This window comes from Macrobrachium nipponense, chromosome 19 (assembly GCF_015104395.2).
Source record: "Macrobrachium nipponense isolate FS-2020 chromosome 19, ASM1510439v2, whole genome shotgun sequence".
NCBI classification, from domain to species: Eukaryota; Metazoa; Arthropoda; class Malacostraca; order Decapoda; family Palaemonidae; genus Macrobrachium; species Macrobrachium nipponense.
This window is the reverse complement of record NC_061088.1, coordinates 29,807,787-29,823,590: the sequence shown is the minus strand read 5'-3', so window position 1 is coordinate 29,823,590 and position 15,804 is coordinate 29,807,787. Positions and strand designations below refer to the sequence as shown.

Sequence of the window (15,804 nt, the reverse complement as noted above, 5' to 3'; positions counted from 1 at the left end):
GATCCTGCGGTGCACACCCCGATCAATCGGACAGAGGTTTGGATCCCTCCCTTGCTCTTACGACCAGGGAGGCACTCCAGGGTTGGACGAACACCAGTCTGTTCACCAAAAAGACTCAGATTCCTCCCACCAAGAAGTGAGTCTTCCTATTGTTAAAGGACCGAGGGGTTTGTATTACGTTATCGGAACAAATGACAATTTGTCGAAAATGCATTTTTCGTAACTATTACAAACCTGAGGTCCTTTACATATAGTCCCACTCATGCCACCCCTCACTCTGCAACTTTTTGCATGGGCCTAAAGCAAAAGTGATTCTTCACCTCTCGGGCGTGCGGGCGCGCGCACGATCGGACAAGCAGTTAACTACCGTTCTCCCCTTGTTCGAAGCTTACGACCGTCCCAGCTGCCACTAGTTACCTTCCTATTGTTAAAGGACCTCAGGTTTGTATAGTTTAGGAAAAATGCAATTTTCGACAAATTGTCATATTTGTTGGCTTCAATGATAGCAGTCTGATTTATTTTATATTTTATGATAGCTAATTCACAATTTTTTTTATTAAATGTATTGCATGTACTCATTTCAAATAATTATTAAGTAACCATTAACTATAATAAACAAACAAAAAAAAAAGCTTCCAAACTTCAGTTTACATCCAGCACTTACGAGTACCGAACGATCGCCAAGCAATCACTTTTCCTAGTATACACAGTAAGCCATAAATTTTCATTATCTCTCTTCAACTACTAAAACTACCAAACAGTATAATAACCATTCATTTCTATTCTTTATTCTATCTTTAACTAATGTTTTTTGTTATTAAATGTATTGCATGAATAAGTTTTTCAATTTACAGCATCCTTTTACCAATAGAATACATAAAGCACAAGGGGTAGATGCTGACCAATAGAAGAGCAGGATCTTAGGGGGTGACTAGCATCAGGAACCAATGGGAGAGTGGGAGGATGGTGGGGAGTTTACTCAGTTGGCGGGGCGCTAGTTTTAAAATTGTTCTCGGTGGTCTGGGCGAATCTCGGGACTTTACAGCAACAACCTTTCGTAACTTGAGCAATTTTCGTATGTAGAGCCGTAAAATTTTTCGTATTTGCTTTCGTATCTCGATTTTTTCGTAAGTTGAGCCTTTCGTATGTCGAGGTACCACTGTACATATATTTTTAAGGCTGTTGTTGTAAAATAACTTTGAAACTGTCTTGAATTTAGTTTAAGGTGATAGTTGAAGACATATTTGTTGTTTGAACTAAAGTAGGCAGTTATAAACATTTGAATAGTGGTCTCGGCTGGGTTAACTATTAAAGTAGGCAGTTTTTAGCAATTTTTGAGGGGGTGTAACCAGGATAACATGGGTATTTACTTATCACGGGAGGTTCTGGGCCCTATTCCCTGCGATTATCGAGGCTCTACTGTAGTCATCTACATAAACAAAGACAATTTCTACTGCAAATTTTCAAAATTTAAGCTGCTGTCAAGTTAGAAATTCTTAAGTAATTACTTGGTAAGTACATACAAAACATTATTTTATTTTAAAAATTTCACGTTACCTGTGATTCATCGGCAATTAATATTCCAGCTATGTTTGGGGAGATCACACGTATCTTGAACCACTGCATGTTCTTGGGAACTCATGCCTTGGATGTTGGCGCTTTAACTCCCTTCCTGTGGCTGTTTGAGGAACGTGAGAAGATGATGGAATTTTATGAGAGAGCCTCTGGTGCTCGACTTCATGCTGCCTATGTTCGTCCTGGAGGAGTTGCTTTTGTAAGTGAATACTGTTGTGTTACCTGTACAACCACTAAAGAACAGCAATTGTGTTTGTGTGTACTAAGGGAAACAAAATTATTTAGAAACAAGAAAATGGTTAAGAAAGAAATTTATTTAATAATTCATTTTTGGAAATTATGCCTTTTGTTCATGAAACTTACCCAGCAGATATATATATAGCTGTATTTCTCTGAAGTCCGACAGAAATTTCAAAACTCTCGGCACACGCAGTGGTCGGCCAGGTGGTTAGTACCCATTCCTGCCGCTGGGAGGCGGGAGTCAGGAACCATTCCCATTTTCTATCCAGATTTTTTTCTGTCGCCGGTGCTGATAACAACTGTTTTCAGTACCTCCGTCTAGGATTTTCGAAACTTCTTTGTTACTTAAGTATTCCATTTGTCTTTTGGTTATTGAACGTGGATCGTGACTAGGCATACGCTGATAGTGTATTCGATTTTGAATTTGGTTTGGTTTTTTCTTTAACTAAGATGTCTGGGACTAGTTCAACTAGCACCAGAGTGTGTTGTATGGAAGGTTGTAAGGTGAGGCTACCGAAAGGTTCGGTAGACCCACACACAGTATGCACGAATTGTAGAGACCATGTGTGTGTAATAGATGACCGCTGTAAGGAGTGTGAATGTCTGTCTGATTCAGGTTGGAAGGCTTATGAATCCTATGTGCGAAAATGGGAGCGCGATAGGATAAGGAGGTCTTCCTCCAGGAGTGCATCAGTCAGTAGAAGTAAGGGTAGTAAGGTTTCTCCTACTATTCCTTCAGTAGTTTGTGCAACACCTAAATCTGTTGTGCCTTCGGGCCCTGAAAAATCTGTGGAGGTCAATGCCCTATCTACGATTCTAGAGTCATTACGAAATCTAGAATCTAAAGTGCTCGCTTTGGAGGGTAAAAGCATTGTTAATGAAGTGAAGTGCAGTGAAAGTGCCCCCAGTGTTGTGGAGGGGGCGTCAGATCGACCCTATAATGCCTCTAGGCCTAGACCTCTGTCGAACTCCCAGGACCAGGGAGACGGACATGTCGAAAGCTGAAGGAGGGTTACGGGGAACCCCCACCGATCTGGCGTCCCTTCGGCAGATCCTGTCGACGATCTCCAGGCTGCCAAAGAGCGCGCTCGTGCGCGTATCCTCCACGAGTGCTTTTCGTCTTCGGAGGCGTCCTCCCCGCAAAGTTGTTGTAGCTTTGGGGGACACTCGCGTCCTCTGAAAAGAACTAAGACGTCAGATGTCACACAGGCGGCCGTCGTCAGTAGTTTCTCAGAGGAGGACGCGGAACGTCCTTTCGCTCCTTCTGCTTTGCGGGCTGTGCCTTTTTATGTGGAATACTCTCCACCGCAAAAGAGAGCAAAGACGCAAGTTGTCGCACAGGCGGCCAGCGTTTTTGGTCTCAGGGAGGAGGACGCTTCACGTCCTTTCTCTTCTGCTGCTTTGCGGTCTTCACCAGAGAGTTTTGCGGCATTGACGCCACAAAAGAGAACCAGGACGTCATCCGACGATGACGCCTTTGAGCGCCCCAGTCGCTCCAAGAAGAGAACTGAGTCGGTTCGTGTGAGAAGGAATAGGGCTGCCCCTCGCCTTCTCACAGGATCAGCTTTTCACCTGAAAAGGAATCGTCTCCAACTAAAAGAGTCATCCGTTCGATGCAACAACAACTTGCTTCGTTGCTGGCTGAGAGAGAGGTAGAACCGCGTCGTAGAAAAAAAGATGATAGATTGCCGATCAAAAGATCTAAGCGGTCTCCCGCTTCTTCGGATCGCTCTTTTCTTTCACCAGTGGCTACGCCCTCTAGATTTCGTGCATCTCACTTGCAGCTGGGTAAAGAGCGCGAGGAATTTCCTCCGAAAGATTCGTATATCGAGAGGAAGAAAACTCGCCCTACTCTTCGAAGCGTTCCCCTCTCTTCTCATAGGGGCTCGCTTTATTCGAAGATTGACGTTCTTTCTGCTGCGAAGCAAGGTGGTTTGCAAGCTGAGAATCAGGATATGGACGCTAAGCTGGATGCTTATATGGACGCCAAGCGTGACGTCAAGCGTGACGTCCGTCGGACGTCAAGCGTGACGCTCGGCTGGACGCTAGGCGTGACGCTCGGCTGGACGTCAAGCGTGACGCTCGGCTGGACGCCAGGTGTGGCGCTTGGATGGACGCCGAGTGTGACAAGTTTACGAACACCTGTACAGATGTTATGAATGACGTTTTGTTGGACACTCATCAGGCCTCACGTGATATTTGTCCGGACGCTCACCTACACTCTAACATTTGTAGAGACTCCCATCAAGAGATTGTTCAGGAAACAAGCACTTCTATTCCTGAACCCATGGATACTAATATACAGAACGCACCTAGTACGTCACAGCAGCGCTCTTCATCAAAGATTGGACCGAAAGGGCTTCTACCACCTTCTTCGGGAGACCCCTCTGCCGCTTCTACAGAAGAAGGAGGATTGAGTAATATGTCAGAAGAAACAGACGAGGATCAACCTTCTACGTCAGTTTCTTCTGATTATCAAGTATTAGTTCGCTTGCTTCGGGCTTCTTTTGGAGACGAATTCCAACCCGCAGCTCCTCGCTCTCCTCCTTCTCAGTTTTCATTGTCGAAAACCAGCAAGACTTCTGGTTTTGTTAAGATGACGAAGTCTCTTTCAACTAAAAGAGCTTTCATAAAGGTTCAAGATTGGATGGAGTCGAGGAAAGCACAGGGAAAGTCTTCTTTTGCCCAGCCTCCTTCAAGACTATGCGGCAAGGCAGGCATTTGGTACGAGACAGGCGAAGATGTTGGTTTAAGAGCTCCCGCATCTGCGTAAGGTGATTTTTCCAGTCTAGTCGACGCACCAAGGAGGTCTCTCCTTTCGTCAGCAAAAGTAGCGTGGACTCCTGCTGAAATGGACCACCATCTTAAAGGCCTTTTTCGGACAAAAGAAGTGTTCAATTTCTTGGACGGGTGCTTGGGACTGCTAGACACAAAGGCTCGTAGTCAAGATTCAGTTAGCCTGGGGGAGCTATCCAGCGTTCTTGCGTGTATGGATAAGGCCGTCAGAGATGGTTCAGAGGAATTAGCTTCGCATTTTTGTGCAGGGCTCTTAAAAAAGAGAGCTCTCTACTGCAAATTCACTGCAAAGTCAGTATCTCCAGCACAGAGGGTAGATTTGCTTTTCGCCCCTCTCTCGAACCATCTCTTTCTCCAGACTGTGATTAAAGATGTAGCCGGCAGTCTTCAAGAAAAAGCTACTCAGGACCTCTTAGCGCAATCCTCTATAGACGTCCTGTAGTTCCTTCGGCTTCTGCAAGAACACAGTTTTCCAAGAAAATAAAGCCCTTTCGAGGTGGGGCTTCCTCGAGACCTCCTCCTCGAGGAAGAGGCCTTTCCAGAGGTAGAGCCCCGTCTAAACCCAAAGGTAGGAAATGAGGATGTAGTCCTTCATGCACCAGTAGGAGCCAGGCTTCAGTTATTTGCAAAAGCCTGGAGAAAGATAGAGGCGGACACCTGGTCGCTCAATGTCATCGAGCGAGGATACAAAATACCATTCCTGAAGTCGCCTCCGCTGTGCACGACGCCCAGGGATCTATCACCTTCGTACCAGCTGGAAAAACAACAGATATTGTTCAATCTGCTCGAACAAATGCTCGAGAAGAAGGCAATAGAACAGGTAGACGACCTTCAATCCCCGGGTTTCTACAACAGGTTATTCCTGGTACCGAAACAGTCGGGAGGTTGGAGGCCAGTTTTAGATGTGAGCAGTCTAAATCTTTATATAGAGAGACAGAGGTTCAAGATGGAGACACCTCAGTCAGTGCTTGGGGCCTTAAGACAAGGCGATTGGATGGTGTCATTAGACCTTCAAGACGCATATTTCCACGTCCCGATTCATCACCAATCGAGGAAGTATCTGCGTTTTGTCATGAAGGGAAGAGTTTTCCAATTCAGAGCTCTTTGCTTCGGATTGAGTACGGCACCAATGATCTTCACAGTTTTAATGAAGAATGTGGCGAGGTGGCTTCATCTTGCAAACGTCAGGATCTCTCTATATCTAGACGACTGGCTCATTCGAGCATCATCGAAAGAAAAGTGTCTGAAGGACCTTCAAATCAACCTTAACTCTAGCGAAGTTCCCTGGACTTCTGGTGAATTTTCGAAAAGTCACAACTGATCCCCACACAGTTCATCGTGTATCTGGGGATTCAGATGGATTCAGTGGCTTTTCGAGCTTTTCCGTCCCAGGGACGTCAACAACAAGGATTAGACAAAATATCAGTCTTCTTAAGGAAAGAATCATGCTCGGTGAGGGAATGGATGAGTCTGCTGGGGACCATTTCCTCGCTGGAGAAGTGTTTCCTTGGGGAGACTACATCTCAGACCTCTCCAGTTTTTCCCGAAGGAGAATTGGAAGGACAAAGAAAATTTAGATGCAATTTTAAGAATTCCGAGAGAAGTAAAGGATCACCTAAAAGTGGTGGCTCGATCCTTTAAATAACGAAGAGTATCCCTCAAACTTCAGAGCCCCGACCTAGTGTTGTTCTCCGACGCATCCAACACGGGGGGGGTGGGGTTTCACACCTATGGGGGGGGGAAGAAGTGTCAGGCACCTGGAGAGGGGAACAGGTGTACTGGCACATAAATCTCAAAGAACTAGCGGCCATATACTTGGCTCTACAATTGTTCGAAGACAAAGTCTCACACAAGATAGTTCAGATAAATTCGGACAACACCACAGCTCTGGCATACATCAAAAAACAAGGAGGGACTCGACTCACTCTCGATCATTGTTCAACCTAGCGAGAGAGATCTTGTTGTGGGCGGAAACGCAAAACGTAACGATTCTGACGAGATTCGTTGCAGGCGTGGAGAACGTCCGTGCGGATCTCCTCAGTAGGCAAGGTCAACTGCTGCCGATTGAGTGGATTCTACATCAGGAGGTGGGCCAAGAGCTGTGGAAGTTGTGGGGACGTCCTCTAGTAGACGTCTTTGCGACATCAAGAGCAAAGAGGCTTTCGCTGTACTGCTCCCCGGTGCTCGATCCGGGAGCAATAGCAATAGATGCCCTTCTCTGGGACTGGACAGGGATGGATCTTTACGCCTTTCCCCCGTTCAAGATCCTAGGAGAAGTGATGAGAAAATTTGAGACTTCAGAAGGGACGAGAATGACGTTAATCGCCCTTTACTGGCCGACAAAAGAATGGTTCACAGAGGTCATGTCCTTCGTAGTAGACTTCCCGAGGACACTGCCTTCGAGGGCAGATCTACTCAAACAGCCCCACTTCGAGAGGTACCACAAAAACCTCCCCGCTCTGAGTCTGACTGCATTCAGACTATCAAAAAGTTGGCCAGAGCAAGAGGTTTTTCAAGACCTGTGGCAAGAGCTATTGCCAATGCAAGAAGGGTTTCCACTCTTGCAGTGTACCAATCAAAGTGGGCTACGTTTAAGAGTTGGTGCAGAAGGAAGGGCATTTCCTCTACCACGACCTCTGTGAGCTAAATAGCGGACTTTTTATTTTACCTAAAGAACGACTTGAAGCTTGCGGTCTCGACAATCAAAGGCTACAGAAGTGTGCTATCTGTAGTCTTTAGACATAGAGGAATTGATTTGGTAAATGACAGACATTCACGATCTATTAAGGTCTTTCGAAACTACAAAGATTCCTCAACCTAAATTACCGTCTTGGAATTTGGACGTAGTCCTTAAATTCCTAATGTCCAGTCGGTTTGAACCGCTTCAAAATGCATCGTTAAGAGATCTTACTAAGAAAACTGTTTTCCTAACCGCTCTGGCGACGGCGAAGAGGGTTAGCGAAATTCAAGCTTTTAGCAAGCATATTGGATTTAAGGGGCATAATGCAGTCTGCTCATTAAGCCCGACGTTTCTAGCTAAAAATGAGAATCCTTCCAACCTTGGCCCAGAAGTTTTGAGATTAAGGGTATGGGGGAAATCATTGGACGAGAACCAGAGAGAGTCCTGTGTCCTGTCAGGGCTCTAAAGATTTATTTGCGGAGTACGAAGGAATGTCGAGGTCCTTCTAACAACTTATGGTGTTCGGTCAAGAGACCAGAGTTACCTATGTCGAAGAATGCTCTGGCATTCTTCTTGAGGAACACCATTAGACAGGCGCATTCATCTTGCGAAGACAGTGATATTAAGCTGTTGAAAGTGAATGCCCACGAAGTGAGGGCTATATCTACCTCGGTAGCCTTCCAAAAGAATATGGCACTCAATGACATTCTGAGTGCCACTTTTTGGTGCAGCAACTCGGTGTTCGCTTCACACTACCTGCGGGATGTGAAGACGACATACGAGAACTGTTATGCGCTTGGACCATACGTCGCCGCAGACACTTTGTTGGGGGCAGGAAGTAGCACTCATCCTACCCTGTAGAAAATGGGTAGGTGAGTTTTTTAAAGGTTCATATTGATTTATGGTTGTAAGGTCACCCGCCTGAGCCGGACTTCCTTTCCTTTAGCCTAATTAATGTGGGAATTGAATTTGTTAGGCTGGTCAGGTGGTGGTTTTTTGCTTCGTTGCCCTCATAGTATGGTCAAAATGGTCTAGTCACATTGTGGTCACGCTCCCGTTGACAGATCATCTAGAACTCACCAGCTATATAGGTCACTACCTTGCTGGAGACTCTAGTAAAGCAATAGCAGACTTGGGTGACAGTAATCACGAAGTCAACTATGCTAACAGGTAAGGAACCAAGATGTCTATCATCTGCATGTAATGTGTTTCCAAAATCCTTTTCTGTCTCTCCCTACCTTCAAAGGTGGGATTCAGCTATATATATATCTGCTGGGTAAGTTTCATGAACAAAATGATATTGTTAAGATACAATAAACAAAAAAGTTTTTTGTTAAACTTTACTGCAGATATATATAATCAAAGTACCCACCCACCTCCCCTCAGGAGACAGTGGGAATAGAAAATCTGGATAGAAAATGGGAATGGTTCCTGACTCCCGCCTCCCAGCGGCGGGAATGGGTACTAACCACCTGGCCGACCACTGCTTGTGCCGGGAGTTTTGAAATTTCTGTCGGACTTCGGAGAAATACAGCTATATATATATATCTGCCAGGTAAGTATGAACAAACTTTATTGTATCTTAACAATATCATTTTTGTCACAAGAGGTGCTTAGGATTACAAAATGTTGAAGGTGTTTCTTTCTATATTCTCCCTGTTTCAAACTGTTATGGTGCCGAATAGCCTAGCAAGGTCTCCACTAATGTCACGGTGTGATGGTAATTGCTTCATAGCAAAGGAAGTTTAAGGAAAGGAGAACGCATTTTCGAGAAGTTCGGCAGTAAGGAGGTTTTCGCGCCCGTGTTGGAGGCGCCTTTTTCTCGCGGCTGTTTTGGAATCGTCGGGCGTGTTGTTGTCGCAAAAACGCGCCAATGTGACATGAGAAACGCCGCGATTTCTGATGCAATACCTCGTCTAGATTCATCTAAGAAATTCTAGCAATCTCGGGAACCTGTGACGCTCGCAGTAGGCTCCGCCCCCAGGATGCCGTATAAATACTACGAACGAACTTTGGAGAGCAGTGATCGTAAGAGAGAGAGATCGTAGAAGAGAGATTTCCAGTTAGTCACAGAGAGATATCCTCAGTTAGAGCCACTGGTCAGAATATCAGTGAGAGATCAGCAGCAGTGATCGTCAGAGAGAGACTAGAGACGAAGGAACCGACGAAGTATCAATCAAAAGAAGAGTTGTTCGAGAGTTGGTCGGATATTGGTCTAGTCGTCTTCAGGAGTGGACGGCCGTGTTTTCTCGACGTCGAGCAGACTTCAGAGAAGAAAAGGTCCTGCTACAGGAGTTGGGGAGTTCCTGCCTTTCAAGTAGACTAGTTTCTGCAATACGGAGTCAAAAGGACGACTGCATTTTGCCTTGAAGCCAGCGCGTCGAATTGCCAAATTGACTAGCAAGTATTTGAATTGCCTCACTGTTCCCCCAGTTCATGCAGTGTAAGATTCTATCTTTTTATGTAAATAGGAGATACCATTCTGCATTTACGTATGTTAGTAAGCTTGTAAATAAACCTTTGTTGTGTTAGTGTTTCTTTCTATATTCGTATCCCCAGTTTCAACTGTTGGTGTTGAAATATTTTTTTTTTTAATTTCATAATGAACCTGAAGCGGACCTCTCTCAGAGGCCGTAACATTGTGTCGACCCTTGGCCAGGATATTTCGACACCGTAACATTGTCTCTGAGATCTCCGACACCGTAACATTGTGGCGACCTTGCTTAGGCTATCAACACTTTAACAGTTTGAAACAGGGAGGATATAGAAAGAATCAGAATGAGTGAGATGGTGAAAGAGTTTACTGAGTCGGGTAAGCTACTAGGTCTAGAGGGGAATGATCTCTGTGAGTATGTTGAGAAGAAAGAAAGGGAAAAGTATGAGAGAGATGAAAGATTGGCTGAGAGAGAAGTAATGAAAATGCAGCAAGAGAAAGAGAGAGAAGCAATGAAAATGCAGCAAGAGAGAGAAGCAATGAAAATGCAGCAAGAGAGAGAAATGTTGGTAATGCAGCAGGAAGAGAGAGAGAAAGAGCGTATGCATGAACAGGAAGAGAGAGAGAGAAAGAACGTATGCATGAGTTGGAAATTGCTTGGTTAAGGGAAAGTATACTCGTAACAGTCGGACAGGCGAAATCGAAAACGGAGCTGAAACATTAGGTATGAGTACAGTGCTGAAATTAGTACCAAAGTTCGACGAGGAAGATGTTACGACATTTCATGTGTTTTGAGAAGTTAATGGAACGAGTAGGTTCTCCTAAAGAAATGTGGACTTTATATTTGCAGTCGGTTTTGAGTGGTAGGGCACTTACTGTGTATAGTTGCATGTCTAAGGAGGAATGTGATAATTACGATATCGTGAAAGAAACTCTTCTTAGCGCGTACAAGCTAGTACCAGAGGCGTATCGTAAGAAATTTAGAAACTTGAGAAAGGATGAAAATATTACGTATGTAGAATACGGTAAGAAGTTAGATAGGCTGTTTTTTGATTGGTTAACTTCTGCTAAGGTTGAGGATTTTGATAGTTTGAAGAACTTAGTGTTGTTAGAAAACTTCAAAGATTAAACTTTATATAGAGGATAGGCAAGAAGTATCTTTTGCAGGAGCAACTAGGCTAGCTGACGAATATAGTCTAACTCATAATTTGAGTGTTAGTAAGAAACGAAATGATCCTTCGTCTGGTAGAATACAAAGCAGTAAAGGTTTCAGTCCTAGTAATAGCAATGCGAGTAGAAGTGACTATTCCTGTTATACATGCGGAAAACCTGGTCATACGTCTAAGGTTTGTAAGAGTAGAATGGCATCTAGTGGCTCAGAATTAACTTGTTTCCGATGTAATGGGAAAGGGCATTTAGCGAGGAATTGTGCAGTAGAAAGGAAGGACAGTAAGAAACCAGTATCTCTAGTTAACCTTTCATCAAGTAGGGATGATGTGATGAGAGAAACTAGGAAAGTTTTTGGTGAATTTCTGTCAGAAGGTGTAGTTTCCTCTCTTGGAGGAGTAGATTCGAGAGAAGTAGTCTTGCTTCGAGACACAGGTGCAGCTGTCTCACTGATAAGGAGTGAGTGTGTGCCAAACAGGGCAGAAATCAATATGGAAGAGAAAGTCATGTTAGGTGGATTTCCTAACACTTGTGTTCTTTGTCCTTTGTTGAAGTTGAATTTAGAAAGTCAGGTAGTGTCAGGAGAAGTAAAACTTGCAGTTGTGGACAGTTTGCCCGTTGAAGGCGTTGACATTATTGTCGTTAACGACATTATTGTCGTTAACGACTTAGCTTTATCCAAGAATGTGAATCCTTTTGTGAGGAATGTTCCAGTGCCTGAAATGGTAGTAACTAGGTCGGGTTTAGATACAGACGTAGACTATGGTCATAATAAGTTCGTGGATTCGAACGTGAGTAAGTTCGTGGATTCGAACGTGAGTAAGTTCGTGGATTTGAACGTGAGTAAGTTCATGGATTCGAACGTGTGTGATAGAGGTAGCGAGGTTGATCTTGGCATGAGTGTGGCTGAGAGACCTAACTCTCGTTGACGAGAGTAGCAAGTAAATGTACCAGTATCTAGTACTAGTTATGGTGGTGAATTAGGCTCTAACATTTTGGATAAGGATGAGCTAGTCAAGTTGCAGAGAGAGGATGAGACACTAACCCGAATTTTTGAATGTGAGCTGGCTGATGATCTCGATGATGTGTGTAAGGAAACTTTTTGTTTAAAGGACGAAGTTTTGTGTCGTTATGTTCGACCGAAGTCAGGTAGTAAAGGGGAAGTCACAGAACAATTAGTAGTTCCTAGGAAGTTTCGTGAACTAGTTTTGAAGTTAGCACACGATGAGCAAGGACATTTGGGAGTAAATAAAACTTTCAGGTCTATTAGTAGGGCGTACTTTTGGCCCAAGATGAAAAATGACGTGACAAGGTATGCTTTAAGCTGTCCTGAATATCAAATTGCCGGGAAACTGATTCAAGTAATTCCTAGAGTTCAGTTGTGTAATATTCCTTCAGTAGGCGAATCTTTAGAGAATGTATTTATAAATATGTTCGGACCTTTGCCTAGAAGTAAGGGTAGAGATGATTGCATAACTAATCTTTAGTATTATAAAAACAATCTAAGAGATGTTTGGCAACTAGCGAAGGAGAACGGAAGCGCTTGGCACTTAGCGAAAAAAACCCGAACGGAAGTCAAGGGGGAACTGAAGGAAAGCTTGATCTGAGATCAAACAAGAGAAGTTTGTGGGTAAGAGATAAAGTTTTATTACTAGTCGCGAGAGAAAGTCCATTTTTACCTTATAAGTACGAAGGTCTTTATTCAGTGTTAGAGGAGAGGGGAAGTATACATTATAGAATTAATGTGGGTAAGAGTAGAGCAAAGGAAATTAATATAAATTTGCTTCAGAATTATAAACAACGCCCCGTGCCGTGGCCTCCGCCCGTGTTACAGTGTTACTGAGTGAGATTAGTTTTCAGAAAAACACAAGAGGTGTTTTAGTATTTATAAGTTTTAATCAGAGTTCAGAAAACGGTAATAGTAAGAGAGAAGGATAATGTTATAGCAGATAGCCTCTCTAGTTTTTTCAGAATGAGTAGCCTAATGACCGTTTTCTGTTTTGGCACGAGTAGTTGAGTGGATGAAAAAGTATTAAAGCTTTATGCAGAATTGTTTCCCCGCTGTTTATATAATTCTTGTTCCTCTTTAGAAAAAAATAAAATCAATTGATTTCATCTTTTTTCTCTTTTGGGGGGGCGTGTGATGGTAATTGCTTCATAGCAAAGGAAGTTAAAGGAAAGGAGAACGCATTTTCGAGAAGTTCGGCAGTAAGGAGGTTTTCGCGCCCGTGTTGAAGGCACCTTTTTCTCGCGGCTGTTCTGGAATCGTTGGGCGTGTTGTGGAGCGCAAAAACGCGCCAATGTGACATGAGAAACGCCGCGATTTCTGATGCAATACCTCGTCTAGATTCATCTAAGAAATTCTAGCAATCTCGGGAACCTGTGACGCTCGCCGTAGGCTCCGCCCCCAGGATGCCGTATAAATACGACGAACGAACTTTGGAGAGCAGTGATCGTAAGAGAGAGAGATCGTAGAAGAGAGATTTCCAGTTAGTCACAGAGAGATATCCTCAGTTAGAGCCACTGGTCAGAATATCAGTGAGAGATCAGCAGCAGTGATCGTCAGAGAGAGACTAGAGACGAAGGAACCGACGAAGTATCAATCAAAAGAAGAGTTGTTCGAGAGTTGGTCGGATATTGGTCTAGTCGTCTTCAGGAGTGGACGGCCGTGTTTTCTCGACATCAAGCAGACTTCAGAGAAGAAAAGGTCCTGCTACAGGAGTTGGGGAGTTCCTGCCTTTCAAGTAGACTAGTTTCTGCAATACGGAGTCAAGAGGACGACTGCATTTTGCCGCTCTACATTTATGAAGCCAGCGCGTCGAATTGCCAAATTGACTAGCAAGTATTTGAATTGCCTCACTGTTCCCCCAGTTCATGCAGTGTAAGATTCTATCTTTTTATGTAAATAGGAGATACCATTCTGCATTTACGTATGTTAGTAAGCTTGTAAATAAACCTTTGTTGTGTTAGTGTTTCTTTCTATATTCGTATCCCCAGTTTCAACTGTTGGTGTTGAAATATTTTTTTTTTTATAATTTCATAATGAACCTGAAGCGGACCTCTCTCAGAGGCCGTAACATTGTGTCAACCCTTGGCCAGGATATTTCGACACCGTAACATTGTCTCTGAGATCTCCGACACCGTAACACACGGACAACGAGAGGTCCGCTACAAGTTCGATATATAATAAACAAAAAGAATTCAACACCAACAGTTGAAACTGGGGATACAAATATAGAAAGAAACACTAACAGAACAAAGGTTTATTTACAAGCTTTCTAACAAAGATAAATGCAGAATGGTTTCTCCTGTTTACATAACAAAAGTAAAATCTTACACTGCATGAACTGGAGAAACAGTGAGGTAATGAAAATACTTCCTGGCAAGTTTTTCAGCTGTCGGAAATCAATGCTCGAAGCGATGGCTTCGCAAAAGGAGAACTGTAACCTCAGACATCTTCTTGACTCCGTATTGCAGAAAACGTCTATTCTTGATACTCGAAGGACAGGAACTCCTCGAAACCTCTTGTAGAACGTTTCTTCTCTGAAGGCTTGCTCAACATTGAAATATCGCGGTCGTCCACTCCCTGACGACGACTTGACCAGATTCTGATCAAACTCTCGTATGCCTTTTTCTCTTATTCTTCGTCTGTTTCTTCTCCTCATGTCTCTCTCTGATGATCTCTGTTGCTCTGCTGGTCTCTCACTGATGATCTGATCTCTGCTGGTCTCTCACTGATGATCTCATGATCTCTGCTACTTCGTCAGTCATATATATACGGTAACCTGGGGGCGGGGCTTACCAGCGAACGTCACAGGCTCCCGAGATGACAAAAAACCTCTTAGAAGGTTCTCGACGAAATATTGCATCATAATATGCTGCCTTCCTCACGACGTGCCGGCGCCTGTTGAGTTCCATACCTCACCTGACAATTCTAGAACAATCAAGAGAACAGGCGCCTTCACACGTGCGCGAATGCCTCTTTGTGCAGACCTACTTGAAGAAAATCCATTTTCCTTTCTTTTAATATGTTTTACTTCACTATAGAGCGATTACCATGACATGTTCCCCCAAAAGAAAAAATTAAATGAACTGATTTTATTTTTTTCTAAAGAGAAACAAGAATTAAACAGCAGGGGAACAATTCTGCATAAAGCTTTAATCCAGTTAAACACTTGCACTTCTCCATTCACTCACCCACCCGTGCCAAAACAGAAATCTGTCATTAGGCTACTCGTTCTGAAAAATCTTTGGAGAGGCTATCATCTACAACACTGTTCTTTTCTCTTAATTTTTCGTTTTCTGAGCTCTGATTAAAACCTTGAAATACCGTTACATAAAGTTTTATATATGAAAATGTGTGCAATTTCATGTAGAATACAACCAAAAACAACCCATGGTTGTAGCTTTTATCAGTTTTGAAATATTTTCATATAAATCACGATAAGTGCCAAAATTTCACCTTCGGTCAACTTTGACTCGACTGAAATGGTCGAAAAATGCAATTGCAAGCTAAAACTCTTACATTCTAGTAATATTCAATCATTTACCTTCATTTTGCATCAAATTGGAAAATCTAGCACAATATTTCGATTTATGGTGAATTTTTGAAAAACACTTTTTCCTTACGTCCGCGCAGTAACTGCCGAAAATCTCAGAAATTCTTTCGTCAGTTTGTCGTAATGTTTGCACCGTTTTATGTTAGCCGTTACTTAAAGTTTTATATATGAAAATGTGTGCAATTTCATGTAGAATACACTCATGGTTGTAGCTTTTATCAGTTTTGAAATATTTTCATATAAATCACGATAAATAGAAAAAATTTGACCTTCGGTCAACTTTAACGCGATTAACGCAACCGAAATGGTAGTAAACTACAATTGTAAGCTAAAAGACTTACAGTCTAGTAATA

General features: G+C 43.2%; 1 protein-coding gene across 1 annotated transcript in view; it reads left to right on the top strand.

Annotated features, from left to right (window-relative positions):
- Positions 1–15,804, top strand: part of LOC135215529 (NADH-ubiquinone oxidoreductase 49 kDa subunit-like) — a 198,304-nt gene that overhangs the window by 110,872 nt on the left and 71,628 nt on the right. Inside the window, 1 exon segment of the mRNA XM_064250359.1 lies at positions 1,587–1,774. Within this exon segment, the coding sequence (XP_064106429.1) occupies positions 1,587–1,774 (188 nt within the window).